The sequence below is a fragment of the Chlamydotis macqueenii genome, chromosome 14, assembly GCF_036417535.1.
Source record: "Chlamydotis macqueenii isolate bChlMac1 chromosome 14, bChlMac1.mat, whole genome shotgun sequence".
NCBI lineage: Eukaryota > Metazoa > Chordata > Aves > Otidiformes > Otididae > Chlamydotis > Chlamydotis macqueenii.
In genome coordinates this window covers 19,378,564-19,398,673 of record NC_141569.1, presented here as the reverse complement: position 1 = coordinate 19,398,673, position 20,110 = coordinate 19,378,564, and the positions used below count along the sequence as shown (strand labels likewise).

Here is a 20,110-nt window from a genome sequence, read left to right as displayed (position 1 = left end):
CCTGGAGGTCTAGTAAGAATATCAAAACTCCTAAATACAGTTATAATGGCAAGAAATACTGCTTACTGGGAGTAGTTAGCTACCTAAGTGTTTTGACTCGATGCACTGACCAAACCTCTCCACGAGTTCCTAAGAGCGCTGTAGTTTTCACTTGCTTCAATCTGTATTCAAAACATAGAAAGTTGACAACTTAAAGCTTTATTGGAGTTTGCAATAATATAAACAAGTGCTGAAATTCAGTCAATGTCCATTTCGGGAAGCTTCTTCTCCATGGCTGTGGGGGCAGCAGCGCTCTGTTCGGCGGCCTGGGACCCACCGTTGGCTTCACCCTGGCCTTCCACTGGTCCATTCGGTTCAGTCGGTTTCTGCTCCTCCTTTGGGAGTTCTACCTTGGGTTTTGGTTTTGTGACTATAGGATTACAGACACTTGTCAATTCCTAGAAAACAGAAATAAAACACTGTCAAAACTGGGTTTAGCTACCAACAGTTGTACTTCAACCTATTGCTCAAATTATCTTTCAACAACACCAGATGGATATTCAAGCCGACAGATAAAGAAACAAAGAATAATGTAAATATAGTTAACTACATAGAAAGACTTACTTTAGTTTTAGCTTGTATGTCTTTAGCTTTTATAACTGGGTCCAAAGTAAGACTTCTCTTGTTTTGAAGATTAAGTTTATTGTTCATCCACTCCATAGCTTCATTTGCATTCTTCTCCACTTTCACTATATCTGCTTCATCTAGATGGTCATACTGCTCATCCTGAAACAGTCAAATTAGCACTAGCTGTGCAGGTTTCTTTCAAACACCTAAATTGCAGGCTTATGTCTTCAAACTTTTAGCACCAAAATACTAGAAAGATCATTAAGCCAAAAGGCTGTTCTAGTTAGAGCAATTAAGCAGATCACCCACAGCCCCAGCCACAGAACTGAAGTTCTACTGCTGCTGGTATTTTCCCTCCATGAGGAAATCAAGACCCAATTAAAAAAAGACTGTCTAGACTTTCAAGCCAACATCCACCTCTGATAAGGTAAATATCAAGAACTTTAAGCTAGCCAGAAGGTTTCACCAGTTTTTTGTTTAAAGGAGCTTACTTAAAATGCAGAAGAGCTCTGTACCACTTCCTTGCATTTGGCACAAGTTAAGTATGGAAATACCTTTGCTTTGAATGCATGAACAGTTTTCATGTACTGTTGAATTTGCTTCCCTAACTCCTCAAATGCTTTTGGTCTTTCCTCTGATTCTTGAAATCTTTCCTGAACAGGTTGACCCAGAGCCTGAAACAGAGTACAACAGATATCAAAGACCATGCAGCACCACAGTATGACCCTGCAAGATTTGACAGGGTGCATCAACACTTCCAAACTCCTCGGAACTTTTACTCTTCCCTCCACTTACAGGAAAAGACTGTCTCCCTCAACCATGTTTTGTTACAGGTCTTTTGGAGATCCGCTCCTCATACACTTCAGCAAACTGAGCAGTTAGTTACAGGACTGATCTCCAAATCAGTAGACCTAAGACTAAGACCCTGCTTGAACAAAGTTCTCTAGATTCAGGAAATTCCAGCAGGAATGCAGAACCACTTACCTTCAATTCTGTCAACTTATCAATGTAAACTTGTTTGGGTTGGTCTTCACCATCTTCATAAAGCCAGTTTTCTGTATCTTCCAGCTTCAGTGTGAAACTATTCCGATCCTGAAGAAATCCATACAAAATAGGTAAGTGACAATTCTATTAGATGGTAGATGGTATTAAGTGATACTTGTAGTCATCTGACTTACAGTTATGTTAATTACACACCAAGCTCCCTCAGTACACCAGGGAAAACTTGTTAGTTATACCAAGAGATTTTTAGGTAACCTGTTTAGATACAGGTGCCCACATTTAGCCAGACTAATCACACCTCTTATGTTCCCAGTACAGTGGGTGGTTGATTATTTAAAAACAAAAAAAAAAAAAACCACCCACAAACTTAAACTACTCCTACATAGTGACAAAGAGCCAAAATAGAATAGATTGCCTTAAAATGATTGTGCAAGTGCTCCTAGTCTGCTTCAGTCTGACAACACATGCTCTGACAATATCTTAATTACTGCAACTGTTTTGGAAAAGAACACACAATATATCCTGGGTACCATCTGCTTGTAGTTGGGCCACATTTAGAAGGTTATTTTCATAGCCAGAAAGGTTAAAAGCTATTTCTCCAAATTTAAAGTCTGAAAATACAGTCTAAGGAAACATAGTATCTGATACAGGCCAAAGGTTATCAAAATGCAACTGCTGATTGTAACAAAGTCTAGTAGAAGACAATCAAGCTAGCAATACTTACATCTTCACTAACAAATTTCTCATAAATACCGCAGAGTTTGTCTCTCATATCATACACATATTCTTCCACTGCATTCTTGGCATCATTCCTCTCTTTCTCTAGCTTATCCTGCATTATCATTTTACCCTGTGAACAAATTGTCAAATTAGTTGACTAAAAAAAGTTATTTACATTTATTGCCAGGATACCTTGTTACCAGAGGCTCAAGTTTGACTAAAGATTTTCAAATATTGTTGTTTACAGAACTGTTGTGAACATAGCACATGAATAAAAATTAATTTCAGTTTTGGTGGGAGATCCAGTACAGAACAATCTTGCCCCAGGTGAGGAACCTTCACTCTGATGGCAGCAGCCACTGAGTATCTTGTAACTAGTCTTCCTGCAGAACACCTCCTCAGTAAGAGTTACAGCATTCACTTAACAGGAACAATGTATTTTGGCTCCATGGGGCATTGTTGTTCACTTAGAAAAACTGCATGCGTTTTTCCCTTTCATTCTTTCCTTGATCACCCTTGACCATTCACCATGCTTAATAAACAGCAACATTTCTGAAGATCAACTAGTGAAATTTTTAGCTTGGTCAAGTAAGAGTTTACCTCGTTCTCAATGAATAAGTTCAGCATATCTTTCCCTATCTGCCACACCAACTGATTCTCAATGGGAAGGTCCACGGTAGTAGTCTTGACTTTAGCCTTCTTGGCTTGAGGCGGCTGATCCACTTTCTTGTCTTTTGAGTCAGCCTGAGAAGTCTGCATTAAAGAAATGCGTTCAAAGTAAAAACCAGGATCACCAATCAGTTCATGCCAAATATTCAAGACTTACAATAGAAAAAGTATTACTGAGTTAATGCAACCCAGCGGAGCTACATACTGTTATTCTGACACTTCAGCTGCTACAGGAGACAGATAATTAATGCAACTACTGACCTTTTTTGTGCACACTGACTACATTCATGGGGATGATGGTGCTTGTAGCAGAATGCTTTTTAGTACTTGTTACTGAAAACAAATAATTATTTCTTCCATGAACAGGAGAGTTCACTCATTTTATCACTACTGGGTCACTTGACAGGCCTGCAGTTATCCACGCCGCTTACGTATCCCTAAAGCTCTAATCACAACATAGACTACCAATGTATTCAAATAAAAGTTCAGTTTCTAGAGATAGGATAAAGGCAGCTCACACACTACATATTCTTAGGAATCTTCCGTAAGTATCCTCTAAGGAAACAGAAGTGTCTCAGACGTTCACATTACCTCCATTTCTTCAGACTCTGCCTTATTTTCAGGTTGGGCCTGCTGTTGTTCTTCAGTCCTTTGTTGCTCTTCCTGGTCTACTTGCATCTTCTGAAATTCATAAAGATCCAATTTGACATATTGAACAATGCATATGCAGATCATGCTTCAATTCTTAGGCTGATCACTTCACTTACATCTAATGCTCTTTAGGCAAAAGAAGAAACAGAATGAAAACTGGAGTCTGAAGGCACAAGTTATAAGCTTCCCATCTTTGCTTAGGCAAGGAACAGCTCACTCCTAGCATGATTAAGAATTCTACCTACACCTCACAGTCCTGGTTTCAAGAGATCAGTCAGTGGCGTGACATACTTCAGTTAGTATTTCACAGTTTTAGTTGCTGGACTCAGTTGCTGGACTTTAGTCTACTAAATCCTTACGCAAGTCTTGGAGCCTTCCCAGAACTCGGCCAATTATGTTTCATCATAACAGCCGTTTCCTAAGTAGCTAACAGCAGTGAAGTCTATTACCTCTTCCTCTTTTGCATGCTGATCTGTTTCCATAGGTTCCTCATTCTCATCAGATTTATGAACCTCCACTAAAGATGCACTTGAAACACTGAAGATACCGTGGATATTTACTCTGACTTTGACCTTCACTTTTGAACTGGATCCATCTGTTTGAGGAGTGACCTTCTGAACCAAGAAGTGAGCTAAACAACACCAGAGAGAAAGAAACATACAGTTTCATTAACTTCATCACTGAATGTAAAGTAAAATCTCACTGTTGCTGACAGCAGATCACTGCAATGCACTCAGAGGATATCAAGTCCTACTCAAGCCAAACAATTACATTTTTTACTCAGCAATACTAAAATACATAGCTATTAGAAGTTCTCCATGGCATGTGGTAAAAGCTGGCATTACTTTTATTAAAATAAAAGACTACACAGTTCTGAGTATGCCCCTTTCAGGTCTGTTCCAACATTAGGATGCTCTTTATTTAGACTTTGTCCATAAACTTCATGTTACTCCACTCATTTTACTGTAGATCCACGACTTTGGAAACCTGTCCCTACAGGATTTGTAGTAGGTCGCACTTTTCAGACTATATAACTAGACAGAAAAGTCCTGAAACGCATACAAGACTATTAGTAAAGCTTAAAGCTATAGAATGGTCTTAACCTATAGCAGGATCTGGGTAAGGCAGCTCCTTGGGGGAACTGTAGTACGCCTCAAGAGTAAAAGGTTCCTTTCTGTAGAACGTGAGGACCTTTGAAAATGGAGCAGCATGGTTCTTGGGAAAGACCTCACAGTCACTGTAAGAGAAAACAGAGCATTTGTTCAGAACATGGGATAATGCATCTGATAAAGTGAACAAAACTTTTCCAGATACTCTTATACCTTAAGGGAAAGCTTCTTTAAGAAGTGACAAAAGTGTCTCTTAAACCTTTTAGGTTAAAATAAAACCTAATGTTAAAATGCATGTTAAAATAGGGCATGCTAAACTACCACCCATCCTTGTGTTTTTTTTTTCTTCCCTACTGATATTGACTTGAGAAAAAAAAGTATCAAAATCTAAATTGTTAAACGGGCACTGTTCCAAGGTGTTATTTACTCTAGCTGTCATCAATTCATTTTAAGTTGTATGCAGTCATGCCAGAAGATGGAACTTTTTTACCTTAACCCTTCCTCTGCTGGTGAATTCCATCGTAAAGAAATAGGATACGGTATCAAATCCGTGATAGAAAACTCTCTCACTTTGAAAGCCGGAGATAAAATAGCACACTGAAAGAGCACAAGAGCCATATTACAAACAGTCAAACTTCAAGTGAATAGTAATTCAAGTCAGCAAGTAGTTATTTACACTGCTTAACATGTAGATTTACTCTAGGTTAAGTGAGACTAACACTGATGGACTTGGCACCTGCATAAGCACTGGAAGCTCATATGTGCCCTTTTCAGGAAGCTGTCAATCTGTTCACTCTGAAAATGGAAATCCACGAGTTTTAATTCAGAGCCATCGTATTTGGTTTGCTACAGTTAGGCTACTGAATTGTTTTTAATGCCAACATGAGGAATCAGAAAACCTCAATTAAAGTTCCTTTTCAGAGTGACATAGCATTAGGGTTTTGGTTTTTTTTGCATACCACAACACAAAATTATCTTTTTAAGAGGATTACAATAGCTAGTTTGTACCACTGTTGGAACACAGCTCTAAGCATATGTTAAACATTTAAAGGGAGAAATGAGGTGATCACAACAAAAGAAAGGTGCATTCAAGAGACAGTAGCACTAGCAACTATAGAGTATTTACTACTGCTTAAGCCATTCATAGTGACTGATTACAGCTCAGGGGACAGATTTTCAATAGCTCATTTCCATCCACATTATTAAGCAATTGCCTTATCACAAGTTTATTAGTAGGGCTGCAAAAAGATTTTTTCTCTTTAACCTAGGACCCAAAAGGGGCCTGGAGGAGAAAGCATCATCATACGAGCTTCATCAGACTCCCAGTTCCCAGGCACAGCAGAAGCAGAGTACATGTTTCACTTCTCAGGCTACACTAATCCACTGATTTGGCTGACAAAGAGCACAAAAACCTGCTCTTCTCATTCTTCCAACCACTTTCCTGAAGCTTATTCAAATCTATTCTATGATACACATGAATTTTTACCTGTAGACTCTGGCTCACATATTTAGGGATTTCAATAAAATACTCACAGCTAATACAAACAGCACTGTTTACCTGCAGCGCACAACCTCGTGCAACAGCCTCATCTGCATTCAAAGTTGTACTGACTTCTTTGCCAAAAAATTTACTGATCTTCTCTTTTACAGCAGGGATTCTTGTAGTACCACCAACTATCTCTACTGCATAAATATCCTCTTTCTTTAATTCTAGAAAGGAGTCAGATATTAGTTTTTATAGATTACATGTTTCTGTTTGACAGGAATATGTTGACATTGTAAACTAAAAGTTTTACTAGACCAATCATTATTTTAAGTTTGTTCTCTAAGTTTCTAAGCAGTAAGAATTTCAGATCTTAGCTTGTACGAAAAAGTTTTTAAAAGCTTGTAACCGTTAAGCAAGAAATTGTTAGCTGCGCAAAATCCATCTGTCCAAGTTCTGTCAGCACCCAAGGGAAGCTTGCATTATGGATGTCTCTTTTCTGTATGCAGAACACGCAGACACTTACTGGCTTGCTCCAGCACGCTGCGAAGGGGTGGCTCTACTCTTGCAAGGAGTCCATCACACATCTCTAAGAATTTGCCTCTGTTGGAAGAAGCCATAAATAAAGCTATAGCATACCATAAAAGCAAGTTGATACTGCAAACAAAACAGGATGTCAAAACTGAAAAAATGCCATTTTAACTACATACTGCAGGGCTTTCTCTCCCCCAGCCTTAGTTTTATACTTAGTACATTCCCCCAGACAACTTTGGTTCTAGTCATCTAGGCACACCTGCAGCATTCACAGCCCTTCCTCCCGAACTCAAGGCCACCAACCAGTCTCTAAATATAATTTTCAAGCAGCACCTCTGCACATGTTCTTACATTTCCCACCTCCCTCCAGTTCTAAGAACTGGTACTTGACTCTAAGTTTTTCTTAACTTGAATGAAGGGCACTCTAAAGCTTAACCTTTGTAAAACTATAAACATTACCTGTTCATTGTTCCAGAGACATCTATGTCATTCATGAAGCATTCTATGTTCATTGGGAGATCAGAGGCATTAGCGCTCATCAATTTCTTTAGTTTTTCACATTCCTGGTACAGCCTCAACAACGCACGAATCTTTGACTTTATGTCTAGTTTATATTTCTTTCCAAATTCTTCACAAAAGTATTCAACTAACACCTCATCAAACTTCCTGCCTCCGAGTGTCGTATCAAATGATGTAGCAAGAACCTTAAAAAACAATGAACTCTTCAGTAATAGTACAGTTTGTCATTCACAATTTCACTTCAGTGAAACCAATTAGCAGTTAATGTCAAAGCATCTCTTTGCTTCAAATGTAGCCCAACTTTAAATGACAGCAAGAATCACAACATTACTACAGAGGAAGAATTACACTGGTGCAGCCACAACAGGAAGAGACTAGTACAGTTCATTATTATTCTGCCCTTGCCGTCACCAGTAAGGAGTTTCTTTTGATGAGCCTTGTCTAGAAGTCTAATCTATTCCAAACAATAAAGCTACATCCCATATTCATCTTTCAGACACTGCTGGCAAGAATTAAGCTATTATCTTATACTTCAGGGCAGTCTAAATAGCAATTGCATCACCAACATCTGATCGTTTATGTGGATTGCAACTGCAGTAAGTTACACGGATCCTAAGAGATGTCTTTTTTTTAAGCCTACCAAGTCTAACTCATTATTATCCTATGCCTTTTGTAGGTGATATTAGGTACATTCAAAATGCTTCTTGGAGAAAGAACCACCATTACTATGCACAAATTCTAGCAGCTACACAAGTAGTAGATCTCTTCGTGAACAGTAATTCTCAAGAATTGTAGCACGCACATACAGCAATTACAAGCTCCAGGAGTAAAAAAAAAAAAACCCCAAAACTATCTGCTATCTCAAAAGCTAAAAAGTAGCCTGCCTGTAACAAGGTGACAACTTTAGGAAGATAAGCAAAGGCTTAAAAACACAATCTGTTCAGTAACTTGTACTGTAAGCAGACCAGAGTCTCCAAATTCTGCCGAGCCACTGTCGCTTTGAACCATACCCCAGTTTAATATTTGATGCCTCATAAGGGTGGAACATGCTTACATCAAGTTAAAAATAAAACATGAAGAGGATAACTGTTATTAACTCTTGGAAATAGGTGCTCATTTTTTTATGAAGGAACTATCTGCAAAGAACAGCTGTAGCCCATTAACCTCAGCTGATTCTACTCTTTAAAAACATTGTGAACCCAATTTTGTTTTAGGAATATAAATCAGTAGAGTATCATATTATTCTCAATACACCTTCAGACTAGGTTTGGTCTCTGTGGTGTTTTAACTGCCTTGCTCTCCATTCTGTACTCAAAAGCAGCCCTTCCATACCTCACTGGTTTCAAAGTTTAAAAGACAAATCTGAGATAAACACAAAGTAGGTAATACTTCCTCACAGGAGGAAACAGGCCTAGAACAAAAGTAAAGTTTTCAGAACTCCTGCCTTCTCTTCATTTCACTACCACATACTCTAAAATTTGTGTTCGTTTCTCCAGCCAATTAAGAGGAAGTTACTGGAACTGTAAAAAAGTCTAGATTGTAATCTTAAAAGAGCCAACTAAGAAATGTTAGTATTTGCTGGAAAACAGTGATGCTTTGGCAACTTACACTGAGATGTACATTGTAACTTCCTTAGCTTGCATTTGCAGTTTAAAGTAATTAAGAATGTTTTTACTCTTTTGTACCAGCACCACAGTGCATGTTCAAAAGAGTCTGCTACTTACACCATTTTAGGAATTCCTGCTTTAATGGCAGATCTCATGCCTGAACTAGAACATTTTTTTGAAAGCAGAACCCAGTCAGATATGATAGTTTCTGAACAGATAATCTATTCCAGTTTTTTTATTCTTTGCCAAAGTCTGCTGATTAAGGTACATTTGCTTCCTCCACATATCACTCAAAAGCTCTCTAGATCCCTGCTACTTTTAACTCCAGATAAAGTGCAATTTTAAGAATGAAGCTGTCTGGACAGGCTTATGTAAAGACAGCCAAGTTTGCCTGTCACAGGCCATGTATGTACTGATGAATGCTTCTACTGGTAATTAAAATGGATGCATAACAGATTGCTTACTTTCAGTTTTCCTTTGTTGAATGCACAAACAGAAACTTGATATGCAGAATGCCCCATATCCACAAAAACAACATTCCGTGGCTTCTCCTCCAAGGCAGGTAGGTCTTGCTTATAGATTCCATATGCAAGGGCAACTACACAGAAACAGAGTCAAAGAATATAGTCAGGACATTCAGTTTTGTAATTCCTTAAGAAACAGAGTAAATTGGTAAATAGCATTAGTACTTCCTCTTACTTTTCAAGCTACAGAGATTGATATATTACACAAAATCTCCAATAGGATGGAACATGTAAGAACATTCAACAGTATTGCCCCTCCCAGTAGCTGCATTAACACAGGTATTCAAGTGTCTTTATGCTTCTGTGAAGTAATTAAAAAAACAGACCAGAGATTAAGAAACTTTGTGATCAGCTGATCTATATTACATTTACAAAACTAGCAGTAACTCCAGAGGGCATGGATCAGTAACAGATTAAAAGCTCTTTTATCCAATAAAACTATAATATTAAGTGACAGAGAGAAAAGAAGGTATTACCTGCAGTTGTTTCATTTATTAGTCTCAGACAGTTGAGACCAGCTATCTGTGTAGCATCCATCACAGATCTCCTTTCTGCATCTGTGTAGAAAGAAGGAACCTGCAAGAAGATCAGAGAGTTAATATTAACATTGAGAAGAGTCACATTATCAAACAGTTACAAGTGTGTATAGAGCACAGCTGAGGTATCCTTCAAATTTAGCATTTATTTCAGTTGCAACAGAAAAAGCAAAGAAAACATTACATGACTACAGAGTTACTTCTTGTGAATCTTTTTCCACTCCGTCCCATAATGCACTCATTTTAGGAGCAGAGAACCAGATACACGTATCAAATACTATTTATGCTGCTCATTAGCAGCAATTTAAGACACTTTGCCATTAATGAAGTTAAACCTAGTTGTGAAGAGATACAAGTAAGATCCAGCTTTAAACAGAAAAGACAAATATCTGAATATTCAAGTTCAATGGACAATTTAATGCTGCAATAACTCCAGTTTATAATACCAACCAAATACGTAGATTTATTCACATACTTACAGAAACAACACAGTCAACCACGGGCTTCTTAAGCGCATTCTCAGCGGTCTCTTTTAATTTGGTAAGAAGCATTCCTGTCACTTGTTCAATAGTAAAGTTTCTTTCTTCTTCCATATACATGGCCTTCAAATAGAAATTGTGTACACACACATTAGGCTACAGTAAAAACCGTGCACCACAAACACAAGGAACACATGCAAGAAAGTCTTCACTAAATGCAAGCTTAAAAAGCAATGCAGCTCTATGAAACCTTCTCACCAACAGCAAGAAAATAATACATGAACACCGAAATGCACGTTTAAGAATTCACATACCCAAAGCTGCTCTGGGGACAGCACTTTTTTTAATCTTGACTGCGAGACAGTGCCTAGGATGCCTTTCTCCCTACTGTTTTGTAGGAAGTTAATCAGTTATTGATAAAATTCAAATCAGAAGTTCAGCCATTGTTGAAAGAGAATGTTTTGCTATTTCACCTGAAGCACTAAGCTGACAGCTTATACCCTCATAGTATCTGGACAGCAGCTAAGTACACTGGTCAAGTAGCTTGTCTTCCAAATTCACCATGGAGCGAATGAAAAAGCACCATTTAAAAAGTTTGTGTGGCACTGGTTTGGCAAGGCAGAGAAATTGTGCAACTGTAAAATCAGTCTCACCTAACACCTAGAGAGTCCATCTGCTTTATTAGTCTTTTATTCCCTATTTAAGACTTTCCACTCACAAGAGAACACAAGCTACAGAAAGCAGATTCAAAATAAAAAGAGATAAAAGGAAACTTTATCTGTTTCCTCCTCTGGCTCCTTTTCAAAAATGCCAGACTTACCTTGATGCCAGTTGAGCCTGTTGGCAGCTGGACAAGTTCATAGGCAAGGCTTGCTTTTTCAGCTTGAACAAAGGGATCTGAGAATGCACGACCATGAAATCTTTTAAAACTTTGTACTGTATTCTTTGCATTTGAAATAACCTAGAGAAAAAGACATCTTTAATACAACATATCAGGGGAACATCTGAATTTCAAACAGAAGACAGTTTTGGTCTCACGCTTCCCTCGCCAGAGTATATTTTTGTCATTTGTATCTTAATAGTATCAGGGCAGTTGCTAGAAGGCAACTTCCCTCTGATTGCTCAAGTAATCTACAGGAATTTGAGATTGCAAATAAAATGTAAGCTAGAAAGCTGAGCCAAAATTCTATCAAAAACGGATTAAAATAGCACTCAATTTTCACAGTGTACGTGTAGGACACTAAAAGTGTCAAAGTACCTGTTTCATACCACCCTACCTTTCTACTGTGTTGCAGCCAGTAATTTAGTCAAACATAAGCAGCAGACTGATCTAAACTCCCATTCAGGTTCATCATGTGCACGTGACAGTCAACACACAGATATTCTCACAAAACAGCTCAACAACCTTCTCATGAGGCTTAGAAAAAGTCAGGAGGGTCCCAAGACGATACTGTCAGTTTCATTTAACTAACAAAAGGTAGACTGTCTTATTAATAGCAGAGATCAGTGCAAATGGAGAAGTGAAAAATCATGATAGATTGTTCTCATGTAGTCCAAGTAAACTTGTTTAATTCTTTCATTTAAATTAGAGCAAGACACATACAGAGAAATCCACAGTAATCAACAAAGCAGACAAGCACTGTACCAAGTAAGATTTACCTGTGTCTCAGTTTCACTCATGTGTCTACTTTCTATGTAACCTGGTTTTGATTTTCTGCAAGTTTAGTTTCTGCAGGACATACCTCATCTCTACTGGATCTCTGTATCAATGCATTTCTTTAAGCTAAGCAGACACTCAATTCCAGAAAAAACATCTGCATTTAGTTCTAGTACAGTTCTTCTGTTCTTGAACAACATAGTTGTGTCCAGTCATTTTTGTATCCTAGATAATGAATCTTCACCCATCTCTAGGTATTTTAGGCTAAGAAAAACCAAGTGTTTGAATAGTCACTTCCTGTAGAGGACTTCAAAAAAACAATCATGTTTTATAGTGGTTTCACAGCAACACAAGATACAATACAGCAGGACCCAAATGCCACGAGGAAGACAAACCAGCTGAACTTCTCAGTCCTCAAATCACATTTACCTACCTAGACTAACAGAAACCCAAAGCAAGAATGCCTTAGATAGATATTTAGGTTTTAATTCAACCATAAAGACTCAAGAAAGCTATATATATACACACACACAAATATATATTTAGATGCAAGTATGTCCCCTTTCTGCTAAAATTATGGACTTAATGGAATGCTGTAGAACATAACCACATAACTAAAGCTATCACAACAGACACAAACTGGAACAAGCTAAGGTAGGATGAAACACTGCTGCTTAGCCTTAGAATTCACATTCACAACCTAAAAAAAAATTAGAGTTTATCAGAGTTTCAGAGGCAAAGATTTTTTTGGAACATTTCATTACGTACAACTATCAACCCTTGAATTTCTATCCAAGATGACACAGCAGCATTACATGCTGAACAGCTGAATTAAGCTCAGCTGTTCATTACAGTTATGGAGGCACTAGGAAGCCAGCTCAGACACATTTGTGATCTTTATTGATAAGAAATACATCAGGCTAATCTGATTTTTGACCACTAAAGTTGCTTTTACCCAAACTGTATGCTCACCTGGCTTTTAGCTGCAGCACCAATTGAGCGATTCTTGGGTCCAAAGGCTATACACGATCTACAACGAGAAGGAAGATCCCCAGTAAGTGACTGGTAGAACTGCACTGCACATCTTTTTGTTAAAAAGTCTTGATAATATTAGACTAGAGATATTTTAAACAGCGTTTGGTCCATTAAGAAAGTTGTTCACTCACTGCAATATATGCATGGAATGTCCTGTGAATTCTGGAAAGAAACAGGCACTCCAAGTCAAAACACCAACACTTCTCACTGCAGGACTAATGCCAAATTTATTCATGCAATTTCAAGTCTTACATCTACATAATAACTGGGTAGATACATGGGTATTTGAGATAAAGGGTATCTAAGCCCACTCAAAGTCAAGGTGTTAGCTAGTAATACAGGAAACATTCAACTGTTCAGAAGAAATATGCGAGGTAAATCAGATATCAATAAAGTAATTCCTACACATCTACACCTAATGCTAACTAAGCTTTTCATTTTTAAAGCAAACCCTTCAAGAGCAGGAAGACAGAACCTGCAAAATGTTAGAATGGTGTTTATGGGTTTCATCTGTACTCACTGAAGTAATGTAGATTACAGAAAGAAGAGTCATATTTCACTAAACTACTTTTTGATAGCTTGCAGTTCTGAACAAGATAGAACTTTCAAAAAAATCCTCCTTTTTGGAGAAATTCTGAGACCTATTAAGCCTCTTGATTTACATATTTAAACTGTAGAAGCATTAATAAAATTAAATCCAGCCCTCTAATCCAAGTTCCTCATACCACTGAGGTAAACTTAGTATGTGTGTGTGTGGGGAAATTGCTGTAAGTCGAGCAGATCTTCACTATTCACACAACATACAAACAGCATAATTAGGCTGCTCTCTACATAGCAGGTCAGGAAACTGCTTTAGAGCAGAGTTATGCCATAAGGCTGCCACAGGAAACAAATCCCAACTCAGCCTGAGGTTTAGGATTGGTCTTCGAAATAAAAACTGTCAAAAACCGAACTGAAGATTAGAGTGATATAATCGCATTGGTTTTAAGTCTTCCTCCAATTTGTTAATAACTTAACAAATGAAACACCCTAAAGCATATGTTGCAACAGAATTAACATTTCTGAATGAATCTCTTATTATTTGAAACAAGTACTCAAGAAATTAGTTAATAAAAAGTGAGGACATTCTGTGCTATGCAGACCCTAAGGCCCATACTAAGGAAACAGGACCTTCAGAGGATAGAGCTAAAAAAAATTAACAAAAAAAATTAATAAGCCCCAACTAGGAAGCTAGTTATTAATTTACTATGGTCTCCAGAAAGGAATTAAAGACAAACATGAATTGCTGCTTTTCTCCAAGACAAAAAAAATAAAAAAAATAAAAAATCAAGCACTGCAAGTCCACTAATTTAGATTACAGAACTCTTTTAAACCTGCCAGACTGAAACCTCAGTGTAGAAGTCTGTCTCAACAGAAGGATACAGCACATTAATCAAAAATATAGGCTTCCATGTTATGTACTGGGAATAAAACCTTGAAGCGCACACATTCTTCTTAAACATGCTTGCCTCCTGCTTGGCTTCCTAGATAGGCAGGCTTCTCCGAGGAGCAGTGGCTGGCTCTGCTCAGCTCCACTCCTTCCCCTTCCGCCCATCCCAACCCCTCTCCCAAGTTAACCAACCTCAGCTCCCAGCCGAGCCTTGGGGAGCCATACAGGGACCCCGCACAGAGGGGGAAGAGGGAGGGAAGAGTTTTCAGCTGCTCTCATTCCCCAGATCAGTTCACCATAGGAGCCAGGATTAACTCATTAAACACAAATTATACTATTACACCATTTACTCTAAGTTGAATAACTAACCATAACATTTTAAGCAAAAAATATGGTCACAGTGAAGGTCATCTGAGGTCTAACGAAACAGCTTAAGCAGAGCTTTGAACTTCTTTACCACACCTGAACAGTCACCTGCAGGCATTCACTCTTGCCCTTCCATGTGCTTTCACTTCCTTGGAAGACATCCCCTGCCCCCTGACAGCGCTGAGCAGTGCTGGCTTCATCAGAGCAGTTACAGCTATTTCACTTCATCCAAGTCCCTTCATCCTTATGTCAATAATAAAACTACCTTAGGTTTTTCCCCTCAGTTTTTTACTAGCTTTCTCTCTCCCACTTTTTCCATTTTAAGAATACCATACTCAAAGACAAACATGTTTTGCACTGCTTTATCTAACCACAGAGCTGAAAGCAGATTCAGTGAGAGTGTCATCTGTGCCACTGAATTAAGTACAATTCATACATGTATTTACAAAAACCATAAGAAGTAAGATTTACTTTACCAATTCAAACAATTACAGTAGCACATATCTGCTAATCCTTCCCAAAACTTGGACGTCATCACAGAAAACAAGAAGTAGTGCTTAACCCCGACCATGAACCGATTCCTGAGGAAACCTGTCACAACACCTCGCACCACTCCCCCTAGAGCTCACTGTAAAGAAATGCTAAGCACTGTTAGAATCAGGCTGTTTCCAAGACAGACATTTAAAAAAAAAAAAATTAAGAATTTCTTTTAATAGATGTCTTTGCTCACAGAACAGTTCTCTGCGTTCCCTCAGAACAGTACTTGTAGATTAAGTCCTGTTAAAAACTTTTTCATTATATTATTTTTTCCAATTTCACTTCAGCCTTTCATAACTGAATTATTTCCTGAAAGATTCACTGTGTCAGACATTTATATAGCTCTTCTTCAATGAAGAGATTCACGTTCATATCTCAAGTATATATATAAGCAGAACCTCAACTCCCTGAGGGTAGATGCCTGGAGCTATTAGAAGACTGTTTTGAAATGCTTTACACAAAATATTTTCCTAGTACATCTAACCCTTAAACTTCCACATTATTGAGAATATTTAAGAGACTAGCCCTTACTCTAGCACATGTACCGAATTAAAAATTTCCTTCTACATGTATTCATTGCTTAGAGACAGTAACATACAAACAGAGCTGAGGTATTGTCTAATGAAAAGCAAGGTCACTTTATGCTTCTGGTCTTTTTAAACAGATACAAGGGATCCAAAAGGAAAGAAAAAAAACAAAACCACAAGACAATGCAATTGTCTCACCAAGACAGCTATTTATTTTAGTATCTGTTTAAAATAAGCTATACTACAACATATAGTAAGCTATAGAAATATTTTAAAAACAGCTTTCCAAACAGTTCCCTCCAGGTCTGACACACTAGAAGTTCCTTTCCCACCTTTATTTTGCAATTAATTCTTAGAAGACTTTTATCCCAGTTCTCCCTCTCCTTCTCAGCAAGTGTCTTACTAAACAACAGCAACATACACTCCCTCTTGGGAAATGTGTTGGAAGGCCTATTTCTGTAAGTTGAGTTAGAATATACTACAAACGCCGTGAAGTTTAACGTGCTTCAAGACCAAGTTCCCCAGAAAATCCCACTGTCAGTCAGTCCCCTTCCCAGGAAAGCAGAGGTGTGATACCATACTCCCTATTCACATGCCCCATCCCAATAACTTGTCAGTCTGGTGGCTAGTTTCAGCTGAGAGTTTAAAAGACCCAATACTCAAAACGAGGGCAACACTTTTTTTTTTTTTTGAGATCTCTTGTGGAACAAAGGAATACACAGACTGAAGGAAAGGCTGCTAAGAAGCTTTTCTAAGCTTTGACCCAACTGCAGGCCCACAAGCTCGCACAGAGCTAAGCACCAGCTCAGCGTTCCCCTCCACGGTCCGGCCGCACTGGGGGAAACAGGGCTTGTACTGCGGGAGAACAAGCGGGATGCTGTCAGATATACAGGGAATTAAGCTTTGTGACTTCCAGGAGAGAAGGATGCGGTTGCTTTTTGTTATATTCACGGACTCTTAACTTCTCAGTCGTAGAAACACAGGCCGGCCCCAGGGAGGGGAAGCTGATGATTCAAGACGAAAAGGAAAGGAGCACAGAGGGTCGCCCATGCTTGCCGCACGGTAGCTGTGCTTCCTTTAAGCATTTATTTCACAGCTCCCCATCTCCCCACCCGCCGCGGCGGGAGGCCCAGCGCACCCCTCGACCCCCGGCTCGCTTCCCTCCCCCTCAGCAGGAGGGGGCCTCCGCCTCAGCCCCGCTCCTCAGCCCGCCGGCGGGAAGGCGGCCCGCCCCGACCCCCCCCACCCCACTCACGGCGTGCTGCGGTCGCTGTACTCATTAGCGATGGTCTCGATACCGCCGGCGCGGGCCACGGCCACATAGCAGCTCTGAAAACCCAAATCGATGCCCACCACCGACATCGCTGCGACGGGAAGGGGAGGGAAAAGGGAACTGAGGCGCCGGAGGAGCGGCGGCTCGGGCTGTTTAAATGCGCGGCGGCGGGCGCTGCCTCCGCGGGGCGGGAGTGCGGGGTGGGGGGGGGTGGAATTCTCGAAAGATCCCGTCGGGCCGCCGCCGAGCGGAGTGAGGGGAGTTCTCGCGAGATGTGCCCGCGGTGCCCTACCGCGCATGCGCGGGAGCGGGAAAGACCGGTGGCCACGCCCCCCCCTCAGCTGGCGGCTGCGCGGGCCTCCCCCCTGCGGAGACGCCCTCGCCCCTTTTCCATCTCAAAATGTTCTTTTTCTTACGTAATCTGGCAAGGATTGGAGAAAAATGCCCTAGGGCTCTGTGGTGTGAGGCTTTGAGAAGGGCGCTGGTGGTGAGAAAGGCCATTTAAAAAAAAATATATATTTTTTTTTTCCTCGCTGTGGTGTAATCGCCTGATTATGACAGCTGGGGGTTGAAGGAAAACAGCATGCTATGAGATTAAAAAAAAAAAAAAAGAAAAAACAACCTGAAAAATAACTTATTTAATTTTTCTTTTAAAATCACAATTTATAGAAACACAAGTTTTGCAGAAAATGACCTAAACGCCTCCTGACTAATTATCTTTCACGTAGAGCCATTCTGTGTCCTGTCGGTTCAAGAGGACCACGCTGGTGATTCCAGCTAGACCCTCCAAAATGCCAGTGAAATCTCTCCCATCTTTTTTCTACTTTAACAACCTCAGGTACTAAAAAAATTAACAGGAGCCTTGTTGATGATTTGTAGCTAGCTAACGGGGATATGGATAGCATCTGTATGTCATTCATCTTTTACACAGCTGCCAACTAGCAGTAAGTAATTAAACTGTAATTTCTTTAATGACACTGTTTAATGTTTTAATGTTTGTCACTGTTTTTTTTCCTAGACCTCCTCCGCAACACCAAACAGACGGATGAAAACACCACCTCCAAACCAGACACCTGCGCACACACAAGTATGTAGTCCTCATTAAACACTTCTCCATCTGGGAATTCTCAGGTGAAACATGGGAGACCTCCACGGTTCCAGCATGACTGGGCTAAGTGATCCACCCCATCTTCGTGACTGTTGAGAAACTTCACGTTTGGGAATGTTTTTAATTCTGAGATAAATAAAATTACGTTCCTAAAATAGGGCCATGCGAAGTGTTATAAAAAGTACGTTTCCAAATTCCTAGCCCTCTATTTACATCACTGCTCCTTGTTTCAATGATACAGAAAACACATGGCAGAGAAATTCAATATTTAAAGCAGGAAGGACTCTTGCCCCAAAGGCTGCCGAGCAGCCTCAGCCCTGCGCGTTTGCCATTCCTGGCAGCGTGCTGAGTGCCGCTGCTCTGGCAGCTGCCGGTGGGCTGGGAATTGCATCACGCTGCTAATGACAGAATTATAATCAAGTGTTTCACCTCGGCCGTCCTTGGGCGTAGAGCGAAGTGACAGGGAATGAAACCAGCCCGCTGCTCTGCATGGAGAATATCGTACAACGCATACCTGCGGCACAATGAACTGCAAGAAAGAGCATCACCCAGCTTCCTCTTTTCTTTTCCTTTCTTTTTCACTTTCTTCTTCTGAAGGAGAGATCCTGTGGGGTGCCGAGAGCCTGACGTCAGAGGGGATCTGTCTCAGAGCGCCCAGAGCCCTGATGTGCTCCCACCACCCGCCTGCCATGTGTGACTGCTGACCCCGGGGCCGGGACACGGACTTGGGACCTCGCCAGGGATGCTGCCTGTGGGGACGGGAGGGAGGTGGGGGAGAGGGGCCCCGCCAGCCCAAACAGACCGTTCTGGTCACCACATACAACTCCCTGGTTGGGGAGAAAAAAAATAAATCAACTCAAAACCTGAGGTGTTGTGATGTAGTCATCTGAAGTGGAACAGATTCCATTATTCTCCCCACTCTCCTCTATGTTCTGAATGTTTTTTCTTGTAAAAAGGGAGACTTCTAATGCAAAAAAAAAGATGAAAAGACTGTAAGAAATAGTTCGAAGAAATAATTAGGATTTGATGATAGCTGAAAGACACATAGCTTATCCTGACCCCTTGTAACATGTATTTTTTAATAAGGCTTTATCATTTCTCCCCTAGTGAAGACTGATTTGCAGTAGAAAGAGCAACTGTAAAACGAATTGGCAAAGTACCAGCTGCGGTAACTCAACTCGCTGCATTTCACCCATGAGTTGGACAGTGGTTGACTATACACAGTTGACAAGGTTTGCCTTTGGAAAGGAACTGGAATAACAGAAGCATCTTTTCTCTTGTCTGAATCCACCTTCCAATATAGATATGTCCCCTGAGATCAGAGCTTGGTCAACGTTTCTAGCCTTCAGTGTGGCCTTGATCTTTCCAGGTGGGAGTTCAGAATAAATCAGTGTTTGTTGTCTGCTAAATTTGTAACAGCCTGAAACAATGGCTATTAGAGAGTGACAGTTACCCTCATAGGAGCGATCTAAGGACAAATGATACTCAAAAGGTAAGTCTTAATTTCTTTATTGCTAATGTTTGCATGGAAAATAAACTGGGAAATGAATCCTGCCTATGACAATGTGGTGGGGAAAATGCATAGAGAAGGAAGGAGATGATGTGAAAAGTGAGAAGGAAAAAAAGGAGAAACAGAGTAGGAAGAAAAAATGTCTGGAATAATGGGCAGCCTGATCTGAAAGCATATTCTTTGACTGCATTTCTGTCCATTCCCCAGTACAATGGTAAGGCACTAAAGA

The 20,110-nt window shown here is 39.9% G+C and overlaps 1 protein-coding gene and 1 long non-coding RNA gene across 4 annotated transcripts; one reads left to right on the top strand and one right to left on the bottom strand.

Annotated features, from left to right (window-relative positions):
* Window positions 1-182: 182 nt before the first annotated feature.
* Window positions 183-17,492, bottom strand: HSPA4 (heat shock protein family A (Hsp70) member 4). 3 transcript variants are annotated; one of them, XM_086758709.1, is made up of 20 exons: window positions 17,246-17,315; window positions 13,069-13,126; window positions 12,182-12,360; window positions 11,260-11,400; window positions 10,440-10,562; window positions 9,901-10,000; window positions 9,365-9,498; window positions 7,234-7,478; window positions 6,767-6,843; window positions 6,316-6,467; window positions 5,248-5,354; window positions 4,752-4,885; window positions 4,098-4,279; window positions 3,589-3,678; window positions 2,929-3,081; window positions 2,333-2,458; window positions 1,591-1,698; window positions 1,161-1,280; window positions 604-765; window positions 183-437 (listed from the first exon to the last, which is right to left on the bottom strand). In XM_086758709.1, exons 5-20 carry the CDS (start codon window positions 10,557-10,559, stop codon window positions 237-239), a joined length of 2,211 nt encoding a protein of 736 aa, XP_086614835.1. In that variant the 5' UTR covers window positions 10,560-10,562; window positions 11,260-11,400; window positions 12,182-12,360; window positions 13,069-13,126; window positions 17,246-17,315; the 3' UTR covers window positions 183-236. The 3 variants fall into 3 exon arrangements, with proteins under 3 accessions (XP_086614835.1, XP_086614834.1, XP_086614836.1); XM_086758708.1 differs by lacking the exon at window positions 12,182-12,360 and having other exon boundaries at window positions 17,246-17,492; XM_086758710.1 differs by lacking the exons at window positions 13,069-13,126; window positions 17,246-17,315 and having other exon boundaries at window positions 12,182-12,379.
* Window positions 17,493-17,640: 148 nt separating this feature from the next.
* On the top strand, window positions 17,641-19,845 carry LOC147599016 (uncharacterized). The gene is made up of 3 exons (XR_015260131.1): window positions 17,641-18,101; window positions 18,282-18,350; window positions 18,969-19,845. It is a non-coding gene; the product is annotated as an uncharacterized LOC147599016 (long non-coding RNA).
* The last annotated feature ends 265 nt before the right edge of the window (window positions 19,846-20,110 follow it).

Bases quoted from the DNA above. Each gene is read 5' to 3' on its own strand.
- HSPA4 (XM_086758708.1), bottom strand. From the start codon at position 17,352: ATGTCGGTGGTGGGCATCGATTTGGGTTTTCAGAGCTGCTATGTGGCC. The intron at 10,563-11,259 runs GTAAGTCTGGCA...TTCTATTTGAAG, and splicing joins CAGGCTCAACTGGCATCAAG to GCCATGTATATGGAAGAAGA. The intron at 4,280-4,751 runs GTTAAGACCATT...GGTGTTGTTTAG, and splicing joins TTACCCAGATCCTGCTATAG to CTCACTTCTTGGTTCAGAAG.